Raw genomic sequence first — 25,215 nt, 5'->3', positions numbered from 1 at the left:
TATTATGTGTGTTAGAATATAGTACAGGTACAGTAGGCTCTAGGTTAGGTCCTTATTATGTGTGTTAGGATATAGTACAGGTACAGTAGGCACTAGGTTAGGTCCTTATTATGTGTTAGGATATAGTACAGGTACAGTAGGCTCTAGGTTAGGTCCTTATTATGTGTGTTAGGATATAGTACAGGTACAGTAGGCACTAGGTTAGGTCCTTATTATGTGTTAGGATATAGTACAGGTACAGTAGGCTCTAGGTTAGGTCCTTATTATGTGTGTTAGGATATAGTACAGGTACAGTAGGCACTAGGTTAGGTCCTTATTATGTGTGTTAGGATATAGTACAGGTACAGTAGGCACTAGGTTAGGTCCTTATTATGTGTGTTAGGATATAGTACAGGAACAGTAGGCTCTAGGTTAGGTCCTTATTATGTGTGTTAGGATATAGTACATGTACAGTAGGCTCAAGGTTAGGTCCTTATTATGTGTGTTAGTATATATTACAGGTACAGTAGGCACTAGGTTAGATGCTTATTATGTGTGTTAGGATATAGTACAGGTACAGTAGGCACTAGGTTAGGTCCTTATTATTATAGTAGGTACAGTAGGTAGGTTAGGTGCTTATTATGTGTGTTAGGATCTAGTACAGGTACAGTAGGCACTAGGTTAGGTCCTTATTACGTGTTAGGATATAGTACAGGTACAGTACTAGGTTAGGTCCTTATTATGCACTGTGTTAGGATATAGTACAGGTACAGTAGGCACTAGGTTAGGTTAGGTCCTTATTATGTGTGTTAGAATATAGTACAGGTACAGTAGGCACTAGGTTAGGTCCTTATTATGTGTTAGATATAGTACAGGTACAGTAGGCACTAGGTTAGGTCCTTATTATGTGTGTTAGAATATAGTTATGCACTAGGTTAGGTCCTTATTATGTGTGTTAGGATATAGTACAGGTACAGTAGGCACTAGGTTAGGTCCTTATTATGTTGTGTTAGTAGGCATAGGTTAGTACAGGTACAGTAGGCACTAGGTTAGGTCCGTGTTAGGATATAGTTATGTGTTGTCCTTATTTAGGATATAGTACAGGTACAGTAGGCACTAGGTTAGGTCCTTATTATGCATGTTAGAATATAGTACAGGTACAGTAGGCACTAGGTTAGGTCCTTATTATGTGTGTTAGGATATGGTACAGGTACAGTAGGCTCTAGGTTAGGTCCTTATTATGTGTGTTAGGATATAGTACAGGTACAGTAGGTTCTAGGTTAGGTCCGTATTATGCGTGTTAGGATATAGTACAGGTAGAGTAGGCACTAGGTTAGGTCCTTATGTGTGTTACAATATAGTACAGGTACAGTAGGCACTAGGTTAGGTGCTTATTATGTGTGTTAGGATCTAGTACAGGTACAGTAGGTTCTAGGTTAGGTCCGTATTATGCGTGTTAGGATATAGTACAGGTAGAGTAGGCACTAGGTTAGGTCCTTATGTGTGTTAGAATATAGTACAGGTACAGTAGGCACTAGGTTAGGTGCTTATTATGTGTGTTAGAATATAGTACAGGTACAGTAGGCACTAGGTTAGGTCCTTATTATGTGTGTTAGGATATAGTACAGGTACAGTAGGCACTAGGTTAGGTCCTTATTATGTGTGTTAGAATATAGTACAGGTACAGTAGGCACTAGGTTAGGTCCTTATTATGCGTGTTAGGATGTAGTACAGGTACAGTAGGCACTAGGTTAGGTCCTTATTAGGTGCTTATGTTAGGATATAGTACAGGTACAGTAGGCACTAGGTTAGGTCCTTATTATGTGTGTTAGGATATAGTACAGGTACAGTAGGCACTAGGTTAGGTCCTTATTATGTGTGTTAGATATAGTACAGGTACAGTAGGCTCTAGGTTAGGCCCGTATTATGTGTGTTAGGATATAGTACAGGTACAGTAGGCACTAGGTTAGGTCCTTATTATGTGTGTTAGGATATAGTACAGGTACAGTAGGCACTAGGTTAGGTCCTTATGCGTGTTAGGATATAGTACAGGTACAGTAGGCACTAGGTTAGGTCCTTATTATGTGTGTTAGAATATAGTACAGGTACAGTAGGCACTAGGTTAGGTCCTTATTATGTGTGTTAGGATATGGTACAGGTACAGTAGGCTCTAGGTTAGGTCCGTATTATGTGTGTTAGGATATAGTACAGGTACAGTAGGCACTAGGTTAGGTCCTCATTATGTGTGTTAGGATATAGTACAGGAACAGTAGGCTCTAGGTTAGGTCCTTATTATGTGTGTTAGGATATAGTACAGGTACAGTAGGCACTAGGTTAGGTCCTTATTATGTGTGTTAGGATATAGTACAGGAACAGTAGGCTCTAGGTTAGGTCCTTATTATGTGTGTTAGGATATAGTACAGGTACAGTAGGCACTAGGTTAGGTGCTTATTATGTGTGTTAGGATATAGTACAGGTACAGTAGGCACTAGGTTAGGTGCTTATTATGTGTGTTAGGATATAGTACAGGTACAGTAGGCACTAGGTTAGGTCCTTATTATGTGTTAGGATATAGTACAGGTACAGTAGGCACTAGGTTAGGTGCTTATTATGTGTGTTAGGATATAGTACAGGTACAGTAGGCACTAGGTTAGGTGCTTATTATGTGTGTTAGGATATAGTACAGGTACAGTAGGCACTAGGTTAGGTCCTTATTATGTGTTAGGATATAGTACAGGTACAGTAGGCACTAGGTTAGGTCCTTATTATGTGTGTTAGGATATAGTACAGGTACAGTAGGCACTAGGTTAGGTCCTTATTATGTGTGTTAGGATATAGTACAGGTACAGTAGGCACTAGGTTAGGTCCTTATTATGCGTGTTAGAATATAGTACAGGTACAGTAGGCACTAGGTTAGGTCCTTATTATGCGTGTTAGGATATAGTACAGGTACAGTAGGCACTAGGTTAGGTCCTTATTATGTGTTAGGATATAGTACAGGTACAGTAGGCTCTAGGTTAGGTCCTTATTATGTGTGTTAGGATATATTACAGGTACAGTAGGCACTAGGTTAGGTCCTTATTATGTGTGTTAGGATATAGTACAGGTACAGTAGGCTCTAGGTTAGGTCCTTATTATGTGTGTTAGGATATATTACAGGTACAGTAGGCACTAGGTTAGGTCCTTATTATGTGTTAGGATATAGTGCAGGTAGAGTGGATGTCTATCTACGTCAGGGTTTTTCAACTGGCGGCCCAAGGTGATTTTATTTGCCCCCCCCCCAAGTTCTCTGAGCAAAAAAAAAGTATAAAATGGTTTGTTAGACATTAAAAAAAGACTGTAAAAACAACAGAAAATCAGCTCCAATTTATTTTTATTTTGGACATCTGTTCCAGAGTATTCCTGTGCATAATAGAGAGATATGTATTCGTATACAAATGTATGGAAGGTTTGAAATGTTTACGTTTTAGTCAAATATATCTGTTTGGGCTTCTTGCAGTCAATTTGTGATCTACAAATGATTGGTAATTATGTTCCGGTCCCCTGACCATCCGCTCCAGAAAAAAGTGAGCCGAGGCTGAATCAAGTTGATGATCTCTGATCTACGTGCTTGAGAAAATAGTCGGCTGACCCTAGTTATCTGATTTACAGATCAAGAAATAACCAGAAACATATACTGTACTCGTCCTTAATACCTTCAATCAACTTCCCACTCACGTCTGGATACATGGAAAAAGATTAATGTCAAATGAAAGTCAAGTGCGTTTTTTAAATTAAAAGCCCAGATTGCATTAGTAGTGTACTTTGCTCTGGCACCACTGTAGTCATCTGTCCAGACGAGACCCTGGCCTGGCAGTGGTGTGTGTGTGTGCATGTACCTTGGAGTTGAGGTCTCTGTGGTAGATGTTCTTGTAGTGCAGGTAGGTCATGCCTCTGCTGATGTCACAGGCCAGGTCCACCTTCTCCCTCCAACACAGAGACACGTCCTCCTGGGCCAGGAGGTCCTCCAGACAGCCCCCACTCACATACTGACAACACAGAGAGGGGGTGCAATTAGTACCATAGAGATCCTATATTCATGTCTATGGAGATGGATCCTTTATTCCGTACATCGATATTCTATTTCCATGGTTAAACACATACTTAGCAATCTATTCCCTTCAACAACTGTGACTACTGCCAGATGCACAAATACAGAGGGAAAGTACCATAGAGAATCTACATGTGTCTATAGAGATGGGTTATACCATAGAGATAATCCTTTCTATGGCTTTTACACAGGGATACCAATCTCTTGATTCTATGGTGAGATGCACAGATACTGAGAGGAAAATGTCTTACCTCCAGTATTGGGTACAGCTTTTCTTCTCGCACACAGATCCCAAGATACCTGTGAGGATAATAATAGGTTGTATTACTATCACAGTGTTACTTTGTTGTTGCAACTCCGACACATCTTCCTCTAAATACAAGCATTTGTCATATATGTTGGAAAGGGACTGACCTGACAATGTTAGGGTGTGAGAGCTTCTGCAGTAGACTGATCTCTCGTACGATGCTGTCCTGGTCCACGTCGTTCTTATAGATCTTGACCACCATCACTTTCCTCGTTGTGCTGTGCGACACCTAGACAACAAAGGGCGTTATATATTTACAGAGTGGTTGTTGCTCAGCTTTGATTGACAACAGTTGGACAATCTCACTATTGTGTATTTGGACAAGTTGTAAACAGGGCTGGATCTCTATGAACTAGAGCCAGGGTAACAAAACAAACAATGCAGTTTCTTGCATACCAACACAAGATGAAAATGTGCTGAGACTAGAGCAACCATCTTAGTAGTCTTGATCTCTTCCTGAGGTGAGTTAACTACATCCTATTGTCTCTGTGAGGCCAGACTGGTTCCGTGGTACACTACGTTCCCTCCACAGTAGCATTCTCTGTCTGTGTCCCAAATGGCAACCTATTCCCTATCCTATTCCCTATGTAGTACACTACTTTTGACCAGGGCCCACATGTCAAAAGAAGTGCCCTACATAGGGAGCCATTTGGAAGACAGCCTGGCACAGGTTCCTGAACCATCACACTGGCTGACTGACTGCACACCTGTAATCACCCTCCTTTCAGACTTTATATCGCCATCTCTGATCTGTATCTGAGCGTCTGGGAGTTCCGTCTCAACACAAACACGCACGGTGGCCCTGCATGATGGCTCTGCTACAGAGCTATTGTGACCTGACATTACCTCCAAGAACTACTAGGACTGCCAGTTTTCAGTCATTAGCATTTTAATGTTGTTCATTTGACTCCACAGACAGTACATCTAGACAGTATTAAGAGAACGTAAGCTGTGTTCCTATGTCTCGTGGGCATGTGAATGCAGAGAAGGACATGACTGCAGTGTAATGACTTGGGCATGTTGTGGCTGCTGCTCTGAGGAGTGCTTCAGGGATCAGCCAAGGCATCATGTTTTCAGTTAACACCCGAGTTGGTAGTACACAAAATGGAGGTTGCTCTTTGGTTGGGACTATAATTGATGTATTGGCTTCTGTGAAATATGTCATAATACACTTATCAGGATGTATGCCACATACAGCATGATGGAATTTTGAACACTTTCGTTACTGAAACAAACATGAAATATGGGAAGTAAATCATAGGTAAGGGGTGTAGAAAGTCAGTTATTTTTTGTTCTCTCTTTCACACACACACACACACACACACACACACACACACACACACACACACACACACACACACACACACACGTCGATGTATTCACAAGCACACACACATTTATTTTCAGCCATGTACAAACTGGACCGTTCATACCTTGTACACCTTGGAGAAGAAGCCACTCCCAATCAGCTCGGCACTGAAGTCTTCCCAGAATTCCAGTTTGCGGACAGCGGTGCGAAGCTTCTGCCAGCGGTCCACCTGGCAGTAGGTGTCTGCTACCTCTCCGAGCAGCGTGGGGCTGCTCGGTTCAGGGGTCACCTCCAACTCACACCTCATCCTGGACAGCTCGTCTAGAGAAGCACAGGGTCAGACACTCAGTCTCACTCATTATCCCTATCCCAGTGTTAAAGCCATCAGAGGAACTAGAATTATCACAATGCTCTCCTTCAATCCAGAAATGTCGGCGGCGAACACTCAAACCTATACTGTGTAGCCATGATTGGGCCTTGGAGGCAACAGGCAGACCCACCTGGCAGCCAAGCCCACCCACTGGGGAGCTAGGCCCAGCCAATCAGAATGTGTTTCTCCACAAAAGGGCATTAATTGATCAGATGTTCTTGCAGGTGAAGAATCCAGATGTGGAGGTGTGGTTGGTTGTGAGGCCAGTTGGACCTACTGCCAAATTCTCTAAAACAATGTTGTAGGCAGTTTATGGTAGAGAAATTAACATTAAATTATCTGGAAACAGCTCTGGTCTACATTTTATTTCACTAGGCAAGTCAGTTAAGAACAAATTATTATTTTACAATGACGGCCTACCCCGGACAACCCCTCCCCTAATCCGGACGACGCTGGACCAATTGTGCTCCGCCATATGGGCATTCCTGCAGTCAGCATGCCAATTGCACACTCCCTCAAAAATTGAGATATATGTGGCATTGTGTTGTGTGACAAAACTGCACACTTGAAAGTGGCCATTTATTTTCCCCTAACAAGGTCCACCTGTGTAATGATCTTGCTGTATAATCAGCTTGTTGATATGCCACACCTGTCAGGTGGATTATCCTGGCAAAGGAGGAAATGCTCACCAACATGGATGTAAAGTAATATGTGCATTTTATTTTTGAGAAATAAGATTTGTGCGCGTATGGAATATTTCATAGATTTTTTTTATTTCAGCTCATGAAACCAACACTTTACATGTTGCGTTTATATTTTTGTTCAGTGTTGTAAAAATGAGAAAAAAAGAAGATGGAAAGGAAATGTTGTTGATCTTGAAATAAAATGGGGGCGATTTGAAAGGGAAATATACTCATTTAAAATGCAAATTAAACAGATTCTGAGGAAAGGGAAATAATTTTGATGAGATGAAAGACATTGTGAGATGAAACCATAATTTGCACTCAAAGATCTTTTAATGCCTGCAATTAATTGCAAATAACAATTTCCTTCTAAGTATTTAATGGGGAATTATTTGATAAATTCCTCGGCTGTATTTTATTTACTGTAACTAAGTACTGATGTTCGTATCTTTGACCTGTTTAAGTGCCAGTATTAAATGTCTACCAGTGTTGAATGTGATGGTTAAAGGTTGGCGCCTCACTGAGCCGAGGGAACACTGATAATGTCTCTCTTCCTCCCAGCATCTCTGCCTGGTGTTTACAGTACATTTGGTACCAGATTAGAATATAAAAAGGGGCCTGTCTCTGCTAGACATTTTCTCTGCTTCTGTGCGGGAGGTATATCGTTGTTGCAACTTGTATTAAACTGAAATGATTATGATTGACTATATCCATGACTGCTCTTGTCTTTTGTTCACCTGAAAATCCCCTTTACAAAAGTCATTCTTTACTTGCCCAGCATAACTGTGACAGGTTTACAAACCCATTTGGAGACGCACAATCGAGGTTTAGATTCATTATTCTTTGCTTATGCGGTGTGTAGCCTAAAACTACAAATACATACTGTACATAGCAGAGGTCTATGACACCATCACAACAGCATATGTCATCGTTCCTTTCAGCTCCAAGGCAGAAAACAATTATACCGGGCTGAGGCCTTGGCTACTGTATCTAACACCTGCTCAAGGCCAAACAACCTCCTGTTTTGTTGTCTGTTCACACAGATTCCATCACACAAGCTTCTCATAGCTTCTGCAAATGGTGCATGGTTGAAAAGAGTTCTGCTAAATATTTTCATCATGATGACCAGATAGGTATGAGAATACTTTAGTGGGAGAGCAAATATTGCCATAATAAATAATATCACAATCTAGTGCAACAGAAGCATGAAAAGTCCATTAACTAGGAACAAGTCACGTGAAACTAGATTCTTCAGTGTTCACAAATCCACTAAGGACAGCTTAGCGCACATGTACACAAAAGTATTACTAGAATTTTTGTTCTGAAAGTTTTCTATTCTCAAGATCAGTCATCCAGGCTGGATACATTCTGTTTCGTTGGGAACGATGATGAGTGATTTAAAACAGGCAGGAACAGTGCATAGTTCAAGTGATAGATTGAAGATGTCCGTGAATACAGGGGACGGCTGGTCAGCACAGTGCTTTAGTGTGGCTGAGGAGACCCGGTCTGAGCCTGCAGCTTTCCTACAGTCCTGTTTCTTCAAGATTTATGTAGTTCTGTCATTGAGCTCTTCTTGTTTATTAATGTTTTGTATTATGTTTTGTGTCGAACCAAGGAAGATAAAAAAAAATTCTTTATAGAGACTGACTCCCTGCTCTGGGATAAGAAGGGGTGGGGCGATGGGATTAGAAGTGGGTAGTCTGGGTCGGAGTGGGGGAGGAGGGGGAAGGGTGGGTAGGAGGTAGATGGGATTGGGGGGCAGGATGGCATTGGGGGGGGGGGGGGGGGGGCGGGCGGTTTACATGCTGACTACACCGGCTACGCGCATGCGTCTACGTGTGCCATCGCCCGCAGGTTAATTTCGCCCATACACACCAGACGCGATGATAACATGCAGGTTAAAATACCAAAATCAACTGAACCAACTATATTAATTTGGGGGCATGTCGAAACACACATGAAACATTCATGGATATTTAGCGATCTAGCTGTTGCTAGCTAGGTTGCCCTGGGAGATAAACATTGGGTTGTTATTTTACCTGACCTGCATATGTCCTCTTTTTGGCTTTTTCTTTGTTGAACTTTGACCTGAAATCATACAAAATCTTTAATTGATCTCACCTGGTTTGTCTTTCAATCATCCATGTGGGTTTGTATCTTCCTGATATTCAATAAGGAGGGGACTTGCAGCACGTGGAGAACCAAGTTCTATTTTAGAGCTTGACTATGCAGGTCCGCGTTCGTGAAATGTTGGTGAAATGTGTTGGTGAAATGACTGAATAATGTGTGTGTAAACACATTTTGCAACATGCACTAAATGTGGTCGGTGGGGTTTACATGTTAGAGTGGAGATGAGACAGAGACAGCGAACCCAGGGGACCTCTGACCAGGCGCCAGGCCAAACACAGGTCATATAAAAGTCATATACAGGCCCCTGTATCACACCTCCCTGCCATGTACGCACACAGGCCACTGGCTCCAGGACAAGGCTTCTAAGACAGGGGCTTCCTCAGAGTCTTTCAAGCACAGTAAGGTCATAAACAATGCAATACTCCAAGGAATGTCATAAATACACAAAAATACAGTAAGTCATGGTAATGTTATGACTTTGCCAAGAGGACTGTTTTATCTGAAACACAATGCCATACAGTATATCTGGGCAGACAAGCCCATGTTGATTAGCCCTAAACTCAACTGTGTCTTTGTTTTCAAAGTACAGTTGTTTTCTCTCTCTCTCGACAAATAGCAAAAGTCAGTTTTAATATGAGTGATCTAGTTGGTGGTCAATTGGGTTACACTCACATGCAAACACACAGCCTTTACCCTGGAGTGTGTAACGTAGAGTGGTGAGATCATGAGGGCCACATGAGCTCACCGTCCAGCCCTGGGCCAATGTGAAGTTGTAAGTGTGTTGTGTGGGGATAGATATGGTTTACTAGTGGCTCCTAGTAAACCATAAATAACTTGTTGACTATCCTATAGGTTATAATTATGTTTAAATTGTCAAAATATTTGTGTACTTCTCTTATGACTTTACAAATGTACAGCACCAGTCAAAAGTTTGTACACACCTACTAATTCAATGGTTTTTCTTTATTTTTACTGTTTTCTACGTTGTAGAATAATAGCAAAGACTTCAAAACATATGGAATCATATAGTAACAAAAAAGTGTTGAACAAATTAAAATATATTTTATATTCCTCAAAGTAGCCACCCTTTGCCTTGAAGACAGCTTTGCACACTCTTAGCATTCTCTCTACCAGCTTCACTTGGAATGCTTTTCCAACAGTCTTGAAGGAGTTCCCACATATGCTGAGCACTTGTTGGCTGCTTTTCCTTTATGTCCTGAATACAAAGGGTTATGTTTGGGGCAAATCCAACACAACGTGGCCAAAGGAAAATCGGGCTCTACTTTCTACCAGACACTGGGAGATGAATTCCCCTTTAAACTTTTAGCTGGATAGGGATGGGGTTACATCCACATTGAACTCCAGATACAGACTGATCCAGTTTAATTTCCTCCATCAGCTCTATATCACCCCATCTAGACTGCACAGGTTCAACCCAGATATCTCCTCCCTATGTTTTAGATGTGGCTCAGATGAAGGAACATTCCTCCATTCCACTTGGCAGTGTTCAAAACTACACGGTTTCTGGCAGGGGGTATGCGATACCATATCCTCAATTCACGGGGTTGCATTCCCTTTAGACCCGGAGGTCTGTCTACAGGGTAACTTTACTAACACCAATCTTAGGCAAAGCCATACTATAAAGCTAACAGAAATATTGCTAGCGATTGCCAAGAAATGTATTGCCTTGAAATGGAAATTGGATTCCTCCCTGCCAGTTGCAATGTGGCTTTCGGAAGTTAATAGTTGTATCCCTTTGGAGAAAATCACTTACTGCTTGAGGAATAAGTTAAAGACATTTTACAGAATTTGGCAACCTTTTATTGACTATATGGAGAATCTCCCCCCACATCTCATTGATTGAATGTATATATAATCCTCACATAATGTTTCACACGTCATGTATAATATGTAGCCTACGGCAGGTGATCCAATGTCTCGTTATTTTTTTTTATTTTTTTTTTTTACATTTTTTTTTAAATTATTTGTATGTTTGTTTATATTATTATAATTATAATTTATTTTTGTTACTTTCGTCTGTTACTGTCACTTTGTCCTATCGTTGTCTAATATCTTTTCACTTTTGTTTTGAATGTTCTTAATTGGAAAATGCAAAAATAAAATATAAAAAATAAATAAAAAATAAAAATAAAAAAACTTTTAGCTGGATAATAACCTGAAACACAAGGCCAAATCTACACCGGAGTTGCTTACCAGTTACAGTTTTGACTTAAATCTGCTTGAAAATCTATAGCAAGACCTGAAAATGGTTGTTTAGCAATGATCAAAAACCAATGTGACAGAGCGTGAAGAATTTTCAAAAGAAGAATGGGCAGATTTTGCACAATCCAGGTGTGGAAAGCTCTTAGAGACTTAAACAGAAAGACACAGCTGTAATCGCTGCCAAAAGGTGACTCAGGGGTGTGAATACTTATGTAAATGAGATATTTCTGCAAAAGTCTGAAAAACATGTTTTCACTTTGTCATTGTGGGGTATTGTGTGTAGATGGTATATATATATATATATATATATATATATATATATATATATATATATATATATATATATATTTAATCCATTTTGAATTCAGGCTGTAACACAACACAATGTGGAATAAGTCAAGGTGTATGAATACTTTCTGAAGGCCCTGTATTTTTTTTACCAGGCAGGTCAATTGAAACACAATTATTTTAAACGTATTTACAAAGGTCTGGAAATTGAATCACAAATCAAATTGATGGAAATAAATCACGAAAGAGATAGAGAACAAAGAGTAAGTGTGTGTGTAAGTGTGTGTGTGCGTGCGTGTGTTACGTACCGCATGACCAATGTGTACAAGACAGATATTATTTCATCAACAACAGCTTAACAAGTCAGTGTGGATGACAGACTGTTACATCACCCCAACATTAAAAAGCCATCGCTGCACAATCCTCAGCCATCTATGACGTGGGGGACTGCCAGTGAAGGCCTTCTTTCTCTTCATCCATCCAACCATATTTATAGCAAATAAATAAACCAACCATTTACAGCGCTAGCTCCAGCCAATCTTTCCTAGGTGGTCCTAGCAGCTCCCCTCTGCAGTCTGCACAGCCATCAGTCCAGTGAGTCTATCACTCGAACCCTTGGCTCTCCCTGCAACCCTGGGCCTCCAGACACATCCGCTCACACAATCTACACTCTGTATTCAAAGGTTTGTCATATTTCTGCCCTGCTAGAGTTGCCCCAGGCAGTACTGTAAGTGCTGTTATTGTGCAGTGGAAAAGTCTAGAAGAAACAATGTCTCAGCCGCAAAGTGGTAGGCCACACAAGCGCACAGAACGGGACCGGCAAGTGCTGAAGGCCGTAGTGAGAGAAAAATTGTCTGTCCTCGATTGCAATACTCACTACCGAGTTCCAAACTGCCTCTGGAAACAATGTCAGCAAAAGAACTGTTAGCCAGGGCCTTCAAGAAATAGGTTTCCATAGCCGAGCAGCCACGCACAAGCCTAAGATCACCATGAGCAATGCCAAGCATTGGCTGGGATGGTGTAAAGCTTGCCACCATTGGACTCTAGAGCAGTGGAACATGTTCTCTGGAGAAATGAATCACGATTCACCATCCGGCAGTATGTGGACTAATTTAGGTTTGGCGGATGCCAAGAGAACGGCTACCTGCCCCAATGCATAGTGCCAACTGTAAAGTTTGGTGGAGGAGGCATAATGGTCTGGGGCTGTTTTTCATAGTTCAGGCTAGGCACCTTCACCTTCCAGTGAAGGGAAATCTTAACACTACGGAATACAAAGACATTCCAGATAATTCTGTGCTTCCAACTTTGTGGCAACAGTTTTGGGAAGGCCCTTTCCTCTTTCAGCATAAAAACACCCCCGTCCACAAAGCGAGGTCCATACAGAAATGGTTTGGCAAGATCGGTGTGGAGTAACTTTACTGGCCTGCACAGGGCTCTGACCTCAACCCCATCGAACACCTTTGGGATGAATTGGAACACCGACTGCGAGCCTGGCCGAATGGCCGTACATCAGTGGCCGACCTCACTAATGCTCTTGTGGCTGAATGGAAGCAAGTCCCCACAGCAATATTCCAACATCTAGTGGAAAGCCTTCCCAGAAGAGTGGAGCCTGTTATAGCAGCAAAGGGGGCAACGCCATTTTAATGCCCATGATTTTGGAATGAGATATTTGACAAGCAGGAGTCCACATACCTTTTGTCATGCAGTGTACTGGTACAAAGCTCACCACAATGGACAAATGATTGACAATGTTATAACAGACAAACAACTGGGGGGGAGAGGGATGGGGGGCTGCCCAAATAATCCGTGTTTGGTAACCTCCCCTATCGCAGCTACCGGGCGCTGATTACAAAATCAAGCTGACGTAAACAAGGCATAACGTTGTACACAGACAATTTACAGTAGAGCTAAAGCCTTTCTACAGGCCCATATGGGATTCATCATCAGCCCATTTAGGTCCCAGAAGGGATTATTAAGGGATTTACAAAGAGAGACGGATCTGAAATTCCTTGACCTTATACTTCCTGTCTCATCTCACTAAAGATCAAATCCTTTTGCTTCTACTCATTTCTGCATAGACTCCCCTTTGATATATTCCATTCCAACATGAGACTTTCAGCACTATGAAATATACAGTTGGGTCCAAAACTATTGATACCATTCATAAAGATGAGAAAAATTACTGTACAAAATAAATCATTAAAATACTAAGCTATATTGTATTATAACATTTTGGGGAAATTATATTATTTTTCTCTAATACAATTGCTCAGAGAAAGAGCATGTAATTATTTTTGGTCCCAAAAAAAGGTATGGGTCAAAATGATTGACACCCGTTTTCAATACTTTAATACCTCACCTTGCAAGGATAACAGCAATGAGCCTTTTTCTAAAATGCTTTATGAGTTGGAGAACACGTTGGGAGGGATCTTAGACCATTCCTCCATACAGAATCCTTCCAGATCCTTGATATCCTTTGTCTGCGCTTACGGACTGCGCTCTTCAATTCAAACCACAGGTTTTCAAATGGGTTTCAAGTCTGGAGACTGAGATGACCATTGCAAACTGTTTCTTTGTAGATTTTGATGTGTGCTTGGAGTTATTGTCTTGCTGGAAGAACCACTTACAACCACGTTTCAGCCTCCTGACCGAGAACAAGGTTTTTGGCAAAAATGTGCTGGTACTGGGTTGGTTCATGATGCTATGGACCTTAACAAGGGCTCCAGGACCAGTGGAAGCAAAATAGCCCCATAACATCAAAGATCCACCACCATATTTTACAGTAGGCATGAGGTTCTTTTCTGCTGCTGTATGTGGACAAAGAAATCTGTTTCAATTCCACTGTATATGCAACCATGGTGTACAGTACAGTTATCAACAGAGAGATAGTCAAATCAACACAAACAGGCAATTACCTGATAGGTAAAATATTAACTTTCTGCTTCACAAACTAGAACATGGCTCTTCACATGACACTGCATGAGCTTTCACTTACTGTGCATGACGCACACACACACACACACACACACACACACACACACACACACACACACACACACACACACACACACACACACACACACACACACATACACCATATTTTTTCCTTTTACGATGGAGTCATTGTTTTCAACACTCCTGAAACCAGCTTGGCTGTTCCCCTACCAAAGCATTTTCATTTTATTTTAGGACTGAGAAGATTTTGAACTTGCTATTTCACATTGTGACAGATCAAAATGAGAAAGCATTTTGCCAGAGTTCTGCTTCCTCCTCACATTCTCTCCCACGAAAACTCTCAGAGCTTTCAAGAGAGTGGGCAGAAAGGCCTTCCTCATACCAAGGCTCTGTGTGTGTGTGTGTGTGTGTGTGTGTGTGTGTGTGTGTGTGTGTGTGTGTGTGTGTGTGTGTGTGTGTGTGTGTGTGTGTGTGTGTGTGTGTGTGTGTGTGTGTGTGTGTGTATGTGTAGATTCATGAGAACTAGCTGAGTATGTGTGGGCTAACCTGCCTTCCTGAACACTATGCCTTGCATGTATGAGGGTGTATTCTGAGTGGTCCTCTGGAGCATTACACAAACTCTGTGTCATTCTTTGACTGACTGTGTAGTTTACAAGGGGAAATTAATGTTTGAGACTAAAATGTCTGAGTATACGAGCTACTGAAAAGAGAATGTGGTTGTGCTAGTGTGAGTTTGGTATGTACTTTGTATCAGTATGGATAGACAGTGAGAGACAGAGAGAGACAGAGAGGCACTCATGGAACAAGCTGGGTCAAACATGTCAGGACATGTGAAGGGCTGCCCACCACTAAACAATCACAGCGCCACTCAGCCCTCACACACAAATGGACAGCAGTTGATTTCATAACACTTGTTCTGAGAGGGCCAGAGAGGAGGCGGGGGAATCAAAAAGAACAAGGCCTGCCTTGTGTGGGTGATGTGATGAGCACAAAAATATACAAATAAACCTGATCAACAACAATCTTACACTGGCCAGCATCACAGACCGGCTCAGAAGCAATGCATTATTACACACACAATATACAAGTGTCACTCTCATATGCAATACAGTTAGTGTAAAATCCTTATGGGCAATGCAACAAACAAAATATCAGGTTGAATAGTGACGAAATTGAGCTTTTACAAATGGGCCGGCCATCCGTGGATAATGATTAATTTATGGTCCTTGTGACATGATGCTGCATGGATAGCTGGCAGGGTTGGGACTTGTGTTGATGGTAAGTGGATCGGCTTCTGGCCTGCCTGGGCTTTGCCTTGATGTGCTGGATCAATAATTCAGTGTAGTGGAAACCTAGAACTGTGGTCGGCTAACTGCTCCCTCCCTCTCTCTCTGTCCCAAGCCCCTGTGACCAGGCTCTCTGCTCCCTCTCGCTCTGTCCTCAGACCCTGTGACACAGCTCTCTGCTCCCTCTCTCTCTGTCATCAGCCCCTGTGACACAGCTCTGCTCCCTCTCTCTCTGTCCTCAGCCCCTGTGACACTGCTCCCTCTCTCTCTGTCCTCAGCCCCTGTGACACGGCTTTCTGCTCCCTCGCTTTCTGTCCTCAGCCCCTGTGACAGAGCTCTCTGCTCCCTCTCTCTCTGTCCTCAGCCCATGACACAGCTCTCTGCTCCCTCTCTCTGTCCTCAGCCCCTGTGACACGGCTCTCTCCTTCCTCTCTCCCTGTCCTCAGCCCATGTGACACGGCTCTCTGCTCCCTCTCTCTCTGTCCTCAGCCCCTGTGACACGGCTCTCTGCTCCCTCTCTCTCTGTCCTCAGCCCCTGTGACACAGCTCTCTGCTCCCTCTCTCTCTGTCCTCAGCCCCTGTGACACAGCTCTCTGCTCCCTCTCTCCCTGTCCTCAGCCCATGTGACACGGCTCTCTGCTCCCTCTCTCTCTGTCCTCAGCCCCTGTGACACGGCTCTCTGCTCCCTCTCTCTCTGTCCTCAGCCCCTGTGACACGGCTCTCTGCTCCCTCTCTCCCTGTCCTCAGCCCATGTGACACGGCTCTCTGCTCCCTCTCTCTCTGTCCTCAGCCCCTGTGACACGGCTCTCTGCTCCCTCTCTCTCTGTCCTCAGCCCCTGTGACACGGCTCTCTGCTCCCTCTCTCTCTCTCCTCAGCCCCTGTGACACAGCTCTCTGCTCCCTCTCTCTCTGTCCTCAGCCCCTGTGACACGGCTCTCTGCTCCCTCTCTCCCTGTCCTCAGCCCATGTGACACAGCTCTCTGCTCCCTCGCTCTCTGGCCTCAGCCTCTATGACACGGCTCTCTCAGGTTACTTCCTGTTACCTAAGATGGTTTGTCTCCCGGGGTCACGACCTGCTGCTTCCATAAAGTGTATGTCGGCCTGTGTGTGTATTTTGGGATAGTGTGTATGTGTGTGCGTGCGCATGTGGTATAAACTGCTGGAATTATTTTATTTAAGGAAACCACCCAGGCAAAGTTGAAGGTTCAACATGCACAACATTGACATCAGGGTGTGGGACTGTGCTGTAGATATTTTCCCTGTGAATGGCAGTTCTTTGAAGGCTTTCAACTTTGTAAACAGTTGACTGAGCTGGCTGTAAAATCACCAGTCACATACACACAGTCTCAATAACAAATACCCAATGATCTCTCATTATCTGTCTATCAGTGCTCACAGTTTTCCACAGGGAAGCCTAAAGCCACGAAGATCCACTGCTCGTCACAGTCTGTCCTGTCCAGGCAGAGAGGTTAGTCTTCTTAATGCTACATCATTTAGGCACTCCTTCAGATCTATAGGGGCTTGCTCTGGGCAAGTTATTAAATCAATGCATTAAACTACTTTTTTTGTGGTTAAATCCGTTTAAATTCAATAACTTTTTGACAGCACCCCTTTTGATTGGAACAACACCTTCCACACATATTTGCCCAGTGTAGAAGTACTACGAAAGTGACTTTTTGGACCTGAATGCCAAACATTCAAGAGATAAAAGCGCTCAAAGTTTACACCTTTTGCATACTCCACCATAGCACGAGACAACCATGTCTTCATCACTGGAAAAGATAAACCTTTGAGATTGATATTATTTTAAAGCTTACAAAACAGGTTTGTCAAACTTTTAATAATTTCTTGAAAAAAAACATGAATGCCGAATGATGTAAAAACAGGTCAACTCTGATTCTGCGGTAGCTAAGACCCTATTTCACATCATCGGAGCTTTTCTGGGTTGTGCCCACCATCGGTTGAGACGCCACATGAACTCAGGGTGGGTGTCATGTTGTTTAAAACAAAAGGGATTCTGTCAAAACGGGATTGTTTAAAACAGGGTAAATCCATTTGAATTCAAAGAGATATTATTACCTTGTTAAAACTAAGTTCAAAGTTTAAACTTTCTCATGACTAAAGAGTATTGGGCAGGGTGTTCTCAGCTCCTAATGACATGGTCATTATATTTAACATGAGAGACGTAGTGTATTTTATTCCTTTAAATCACCCATTGTCCTTCCCCTGGTCACATTTTCTTGAGTAAGTGACAAATGTATTATTAAAGTCAGACTCAGAGAATCAATCAGAGGTCAGTGACTGAGGTCTGGGAACTTAATAACTGGATCAGCGTTCTGATAAACACACAACCAACCAGAGACAGATGAAATCAAATCAAATTGTATTGGTCACATACACATACTTAGCAGATGTTATTGTGGGTGTAGCGAAAGGCATTACTATCCAGCTCCTGCATTGGTTGGAGTGAAAAGATGGTGAATGGTTCAGATTGGCCTAGAGATCTGTATGGCTCTGGTTCTGAATGGCCTAGAGATCTGTATGGCTCTGGTTCTGAATGGCCTAGAGATCTGTATGGCTCTGGTTCAGAATGGCCTAGAGATCTGTATGGCTCTGGTTCTGAATGGCCTAGAGATCTTTATGGCTCTGGTTCTGAATGGCCTAGAGATCTGTATGGCTCTGGTTCTGAATGGCCTAGAGATCTGTATGGCTCTGGTTCTGAATGGGTATCTGGGGCCCACCAGTCTCCAGTAGTGCCAAAGCAGCCTGTACCAGGCTACCAGGCCAGGTGCCTGAATACAGAACAATATGATGTTCAAAAGGTTCAACTAATCCTCACAGCCCTGTCACATTCCACAGCCCTGCCCAGGAAAACTACCTAACTACAGCTGGAGCACAGTCTGCTACTGGTGGTGAACTCTCTATTGTACCACTGGTACCCTGTACCACTGTGTCTCCTAGCTGGCACAGCGTCAGAGACCCACAGAAACTCCAATCCACTAGATAGGATATTTCTGGGTTCTACACCAACTAAACAAACTATGGGTATGAAAACTGTTTACTGGGTATTAACTTTTTCCCTGACCAGAACTATGCACAATGTGGCAGCTTCGTGTGGGATTCAGTTTGTTTTCAGTTCAATTGTGTAGCCAGGCTTTTAAAGTAGATGCTTTTCAAGTAAACATGCAGACAGTTATGCTAATGACTTTTTTTATGAAGGGTTAACCTGGACCAGAAGAGAAACTGGGGACACAGGAAGGATTTAACTGAGGACAGAGGAAGGATCGACCTCGCCTGTGTGTCATCACAAACAATCCAGGATGTGACAAGGTGTGTCTAAAGGAAATCCAGACAGTTCCAGAGCACTTGACCGTACTACGATAGCAAAACCTCGGAGGAAATGACTGGATTCCGAGGCCTTGACCCGTAGCTTAATGTACCCTTGTTCCTCATGATCACTCTATGCTCCCCAATTATGACCTGACAAGTATTTAAGTCCTACTCGATGACCGGCGAACTAAGTGACACGTGTCACAGTTCCACATTGAGTAACCAAAGCTGGAAATGACCTATGGCCAACCTTCAGAATCACACCAGATCTATCTGCATACAAACACACACGCATAAGTCCTTCATGCATCTGAATATGGCCAACGTTACCCTCTGTGTTTACATCATGCAGAGATGGTCACCTCATGGCAGGGTTCAGCCAAGGCTTGCGTGCCATCGTTGTGCCACACAGATAAGGGCTAACTCGCGCTGTTAAGCCCCTTATGAATCGACCACGTTGTTCTCCTTTGTTTTGGTCAGTAAACCAACCCAAACAGATGACCTACGCACATTCATTCAGCTACTTTGCTCCCACTGAACAATCGATGGCTGCCACAAACAATTTTCCATTAGTGAAACACCACAGAATATGGCATTAGTATCAACATAACCAAGGACAGTACATGGCAAACAGAAAGCATAGACAAAATGTGCATCACTCCTAGAGGAAGAGAACATTCATAAGAGTGTTTCTCATTCCTTCTCTAAATGAGTGACAATGATGCATAGATCTGAGGAAGGCTTTGTACCCACAGATGACACAGGGTCAAAGATCTGACCTTGTCATTGGAACGCCATGAGAGGAGACTGTCTCTGAGCCTGAGGAACCACACAGTCTTTGCGTTTCTCTTACAAAGGCTGATGCAAATCATTTCATCCATACAAATATTTCTACAAAATGTGCTGATGTTTAATGGATACTTCAGTTACACTAGATATACATGTAGTGTAAATATACGCTACTTGTCCAAACGTATGTGGACACCTGCTCGTCAAACATCTCATTCCAAAATCACGAGCATTAATATGGAGTTGGTCCTCCTTTGCTGCTATAACAGCCTCCACTCTTCTGGGAAGGCTTTCCACTAGATGTTGGAACATTGGGTGCAAGTCCCCACAGCATTCAGCCACAAGAGCATTAGTGAGGTGAGACACTGATGTTGGATGAGTAGGTCTGGCTCACAGTTGGTTTTCCAATTCATCCCAAACGTTTTCGATGGGATTGAGGTCAGGGCTTTCAGTCATGTTCTTCCACACCGATCTCGACAAGCCATTTCTGTATGGACCTCGCTACGTGCACGGGGGCATTGTCATGCTGAAACAAGAAAGGGCCTTCCTCAAACTATTGCCACAAAGTTGGAAGCACAGAATGTCGAGAATGTCATTGTATGCTTTAACGCTAAGATTTCCCTTCACTGGAACTAAAGGGCCTAACCGAACCGTGAAAAACAGCCAAGACCAATATTCCTCATCCACCAAACTTTACAGTTGGCACTATGCATTGAGGCAGGTAGCATTCTACCTGGCATGCGCAAACCAAGATTCATTAGTTGGACTGCCAGATGGTGAAGCGTGATTCATCACTCCAGAGAACGCGTTTCCACTGCTCCAAAGTCCAATGGTGGACAGCTTTACACCACTCCAGCCGACGCTTGGCATTGCGCTTGGTGATCTTAGCCTTGTGTGCAGCTGCTCAGCCATTTCATGAAGCTCCCGAGGAACAGTTATTGTGCTGACATTGTTCCAGGGGCAGTATGAAAATCGGTAGTGAGTATTGCAACCGAGGACAGACAATTCTTACAGACAATTAGTACTGTATCAACTGCACGCCTACTGAACATCAACTCTACTGTATTCACAAGCTCCCTGTTAGAGAGCCTCCTGTACTGAAGACTCACAATGCCTGTTCTGTTGTCTGATATTAATAACTGATTTATGATCTGTCCTCCTCGTTTGGGTGGCAGTAGCACAGTTCCTGATATTCCCTGCTCCTGGGTAGATTAACTGAGTGCCAACAAATTCATGGCAATGCATCAAGCCACCGCCTACCCTTAGGTCCCCTATGTCCCCTGCCTACCCTTATATCTCACATGTCTTCTCTTATGTCCCCCACAAGCAAAATAAATGTAAATGTGTGGAACACAGCAGAGTGTAGGAGTTTACCCCACTGTTCACCACACTCTAAACTCAAAAGAGTCAATCAAGTGAAATAATTGGCCAGTCATGTTATTATCCTGTAATTCCCATAACATGTCTATAATGACATGTATATTATATTTTTTACTGGCTTGGCACAACCTAAGTGTAGGTTAGATCATTAGACAAGCCATACTGCAAGTAAACATATTCTATGTAAACTAAGACCCTGGAAAATGTGAAGAACCTGCCGCGCTGATGGATAATATAGCAATGTAAAATCATGGGGTGCACAGATATAGGATTAAAGCAATGCAATCACATTCAACAAGAGCTTTTCTCCAGTTATTTTCTTTCAAGTGAGGGAAATGTGTTAAAGGTACTAGAAGTAACAACACAAAAACAAAACGTCTCACTGGTCTCAAATTAACTGGTCCGTTATTGAATTGACAACAAGAGAATTGCTGGAGCCAGTCAATTTGACAACAAGAGATGGTCTGTCTTTTGTTGACCAATAAGAAGGCTGCCCCATTAGAATTATATTTTGAGAGGGCCCAATAATATTTATTGGGAAAAAAACGTGATGAATTGAGTGCAAAAGAAGAAGGAAAGTAGTAAGTATGCTGTTAGGAGCTTATGGTTGGACTAGAAGAGTATATTACTTACTCCATCGATTCAGTAAGCTATTCATATGCATCTTGTCGGGGTGAACGGGACAGGGTGCACAGTCAGTCCCACAGTGTGTGTAACCAAAGCAAGACCAGCAGAAGTTAGTGCCTTTGTCCAGCAGCTGAGAGAGACCAGACCACACACACGCACACACACACACACACACACACACACACACACACACACACACACACACACACACACACACACACACACACACACACACACACACACACACACACACACACACACACACACACAGTGAACACAAAGCACACACAGTGAACACAAAGCACACACAGACAGGGACAAATGTGATTAGACATGCAAACAAGTGTCACTGCCACACCACATAAAACACATGAAACATTCCACACTCCTGGTGATACAACTATTACTGCAAGGGACAGGTTTGAATTTGCACTTGCACTTTCAGTAGACTACTTGTGTAGTTTGGATGATATAGGGACATAACAAGAGAGCACCTGTTCCATGTTGCAGTGCTTACCAGTGGAGGCTCCTCAGAGGAGGAAGGGGAGAACCATCCTCCTCTGTGAATTTCAGAAGAAAAAGTGAATAGTGAAATATGTAAAAAGTTCAAATTTTTAGATAAAGCTATACTAAATATATTCACATGTTACGAAGCAGCACTCAGTAAGGTAGCACCATGGTGTAGCCGGAGGACAGCTAGCATCCGTCCTCCTCTGGGTACATTGACTTCAATACAAAACCTAGGAAGCTCATGGTTCTCACCCCCTTCCATAGACTTACACAGTAATTATGACAACTTCTGGAGGACGTACTCCAACCTATCAGAGCTCTTGCAGCATGACCTGACGGTGTCCACCCAATCAAAGGATCAGAAAATGAATCTAGTACTGAAAGCATAAGCTACAGCTAGCTAGCAATGCAGTGCATAAAATGTGGTAAGTAGATGCCTCAAAGAGAGAAAGACAATAGTTGAATAGTTTTGAACAAATTCATTTATTCCAAAATTAAGGAGAAGCAGGAGAGAGCTACCTATTTTAGCCAACTCAAAAACAAGGCTCAAACAGAGAGGGATGCTATGTTAGCAGGCTGGCTATGTCTATCCAACATTGGAACTCTTCCAAGTCAAGGTAAGCTTTTGATTTTATAAATGTATTGCCACCTGGGCCCACTGGTGTAAGTGCCCGCTGCTGACTGTACACTGTACTGCATGATTGTAGCGGGATTACTAACTTGTTAGTTCTAGTAGCTATGTTGACTATGACGTGGCAACAATGTAGGCTGTGTGTAATGGGTCATGATGTAAAGGTTTGGCTTGGAAAGATTTTTCACATGGTCACAGACATCTGATGTGTTGTGCACTGAAGTCGACAAGCGAAGGGAAAAGGTGAGGAAGAGAGCAAGTAGATAGATTCCAGAAGGAATTATATATACAACGAGCTGTTTGTATGTGGCTGCTATGAAAGTCAACTGTGTTTGCTTGTGATCAGTGGTGTATTCATTGTGCCGATTCTGTTGGAAAAAAAGTTTCTTCAACCAAAACCAACTGAACGGGGATAAACATACCTGAATTTGTCCAATAGAAACTCTTGTTTGAAACTGTTGGAGTAATGATTACACCCTAGATCAGCAGGAAAGAGTGTGCAAAGCGGTGTTGAATGTGTCACTGTCTGTCACCTTGATTACTCAAATCTCTTGACATGTTGTTGTAAAAAAAAGTTCCGTTGTAAACGTTCATTCATAGCCTCGGTTGTAGCAACCTCAGTGGGTACAGGGAAAATTCTAGTATCATGTAGTAGCCGAAACTTGATGTTACATTGAGCTGGGTGAATGGAGTCCCTTACAAAAAAAGATTGCAGTTTTGAAACTGCAGTATCTTCAGTCAACTGTGGTATTTTGGACACAGTAATTGCAGAATGACTGCAGAATAACTGCAGTGTAATGCAGTTGAACTGCAGTGTAATTCAGTTGAACTGCAGTTATAATGCACTGTAACTGCAGTTACAATGCAAAATTACTGCAGTAAAAAAGTTATATTTTGGACACAGTATTTGCAGCATACTGCAGTTAAACTGCACTCTAACTGTAGTTATATTGCATTCTGACTGCAATTTTTTTTGTAAGGGATATGAATGACAGTTATCCAATATGTGTAATAGAAATAAGGCCATGTTCATAAAAAAAATGTGTCATCCTCCTTTACCTTTAACGGCACGAACCGCCACTAGTTATTAAGCCCTACTTGCCATGAGAAAAGTATTATATTTTAGGATGTGTAAGTGTATGCCAATGATATAATAAACTGTTGCATGATACTGCATAAGATTTCTAATTTTATTGGGATATGATATCATTCTAAAGTTCACCTATCATTCCGAGGTGTAGCCTAGTTTGTGTCTGGTATGTTCAAACACATGTAAATTCTTCACATGATTCCCATTTGGACGTCAGCTACTGTGAAAGCATAGCAGCGGGGGGAAATAAAGTGGAACTGAGCTAAAAGATAAACATGTGCAAGTGTGTGTGCGTTCAAAGCGTAAAACAAATCATGTTATCAGGTGATATTTGTAAGCTATAGGCTTTAATTGATGACTACAAAATACAAAATAGCCAGTCAAGTTTTCCATGTATATGCTACTTACTGCGGCAAACTGTTGTGTAGACAAGCGTTTTCTTCAATGAACTTCCTCGGCTGCGTCGTAGATTAAAATATATATTTCCCATAGAAGATGCAATGACTAGAATGGCGCGAGCGCCGCAACACTTTAAATGTTACTGCGTTCACGCGGGTCTCGACCAAACAGCGCAATCAATGCGTCAGTCTCAATCTGTCACCGTCAGTCTCAGTTGTTTTTCAGAAACTGAACCCAAACAGGTTGACGAAATGCATGCCTTATCTGTTGCCTTGGGAACACCCTGCAATTACAGGGCTCACTGCGCTTCAACCTGTCACTCCGTAAAAAGTGAGACCGATGAAAGTGTTGCCTAGTGGCTCTTTCCCTCCCACACACCACACCAACCACAACACAGACAGCTGCCACTGTCGCAATGAGAAACGTTCATATTCTGAAGAACCGTTTGTTCTCTTAACATGTTCACGTATGAATAGCAAGTCTAGATATCCTCCCAAAATGTTGATCTGCATATCATATTATAATAAATGAACGACTCTTCATTTATTACAGAACACGAAAATCCATATTCCCTACCTGAAATAAATTTACCATAGACATTCAACAAGTTTGCTTAAAGCTGGTTTGTACAAATCTTATAATACATTCACCTATTAGGCTTGTCTTGATTAATAAGAAGTATTATTCAGCTATAGGCATTTTTTTTTTTAACCAGGGCACTGAATGTGCAGTGTATCCTGTATCATGAAATGGGATAGGATGCCCTCTGGTGGTCATTTTTGTGTAAAGTAAAAGTTGAGATAGCTACATAAAATTTGGCCATTACCAATGTATACACA

The 25,215-nt window shown here is 42.4% G+C and overlaps 1 protein-coding gene across 1 annotated transcript in view; it reads right to left on the bottom strand.

Annotated features, from left to right (window-relative positions):
• LOC135518032 (dual specificity testis-specific protein kinase 2-like) overlaps positions 1 to 24,738 on the bottom strand; it is a 35,761-nt gene extending 11,023 nt beyond the window's left edge. The window contains exons 1-5 of the mRNA XM_064942860.1: positions 24,386 to 24,738; positions 5,810 to 6,006; positions 4,484 to 4,605; positions 4,321 to 4,369; positions 3,858 to 4,007 (exon numbers count right to left, since the gene is read on the bottom strand). Of these exons, the coding sequence (XP_064798932.1) occupies positions 3,858 to 4,007; positions 4,321 to 4,369; positions 4,484 to 4,605; positions 5,810 to 6,006; positions 24,386 to 24,467 (600 nt within the window). The 5' untranslated portion in view covers positions 24,468 to 24,738. The remainder of the gene's footprint in view (positions 1 to 3,857; positions 4,008 to 4,320; positions 4,370 to 4,483; positions 4,606 to 5,809; positions 6,007 to 24,385) is intronic.
• Between the last annotated feature and the right edge of the window lie 477 nt (positions 24,739 to 25,215).

This window comes from Oncorhynchus masou, chromosome 28, assembly GCF_036934945.1.
Source record: "Oncorhynchus masou masou isolate Uvic2021 chromosome 28, UVic_Omas_1.1, whole genome shotgun sequence".
Lineage (NCBI taxonomy): Eukaryota > Metazoa > Chordata > Actinopteri > Salmoniformes > Salmonidae > Oncorhynchus > Oncorhynchus masou.
This window is presented reverse-complemented; position numbering and strand designations above follow the sequence as displayed.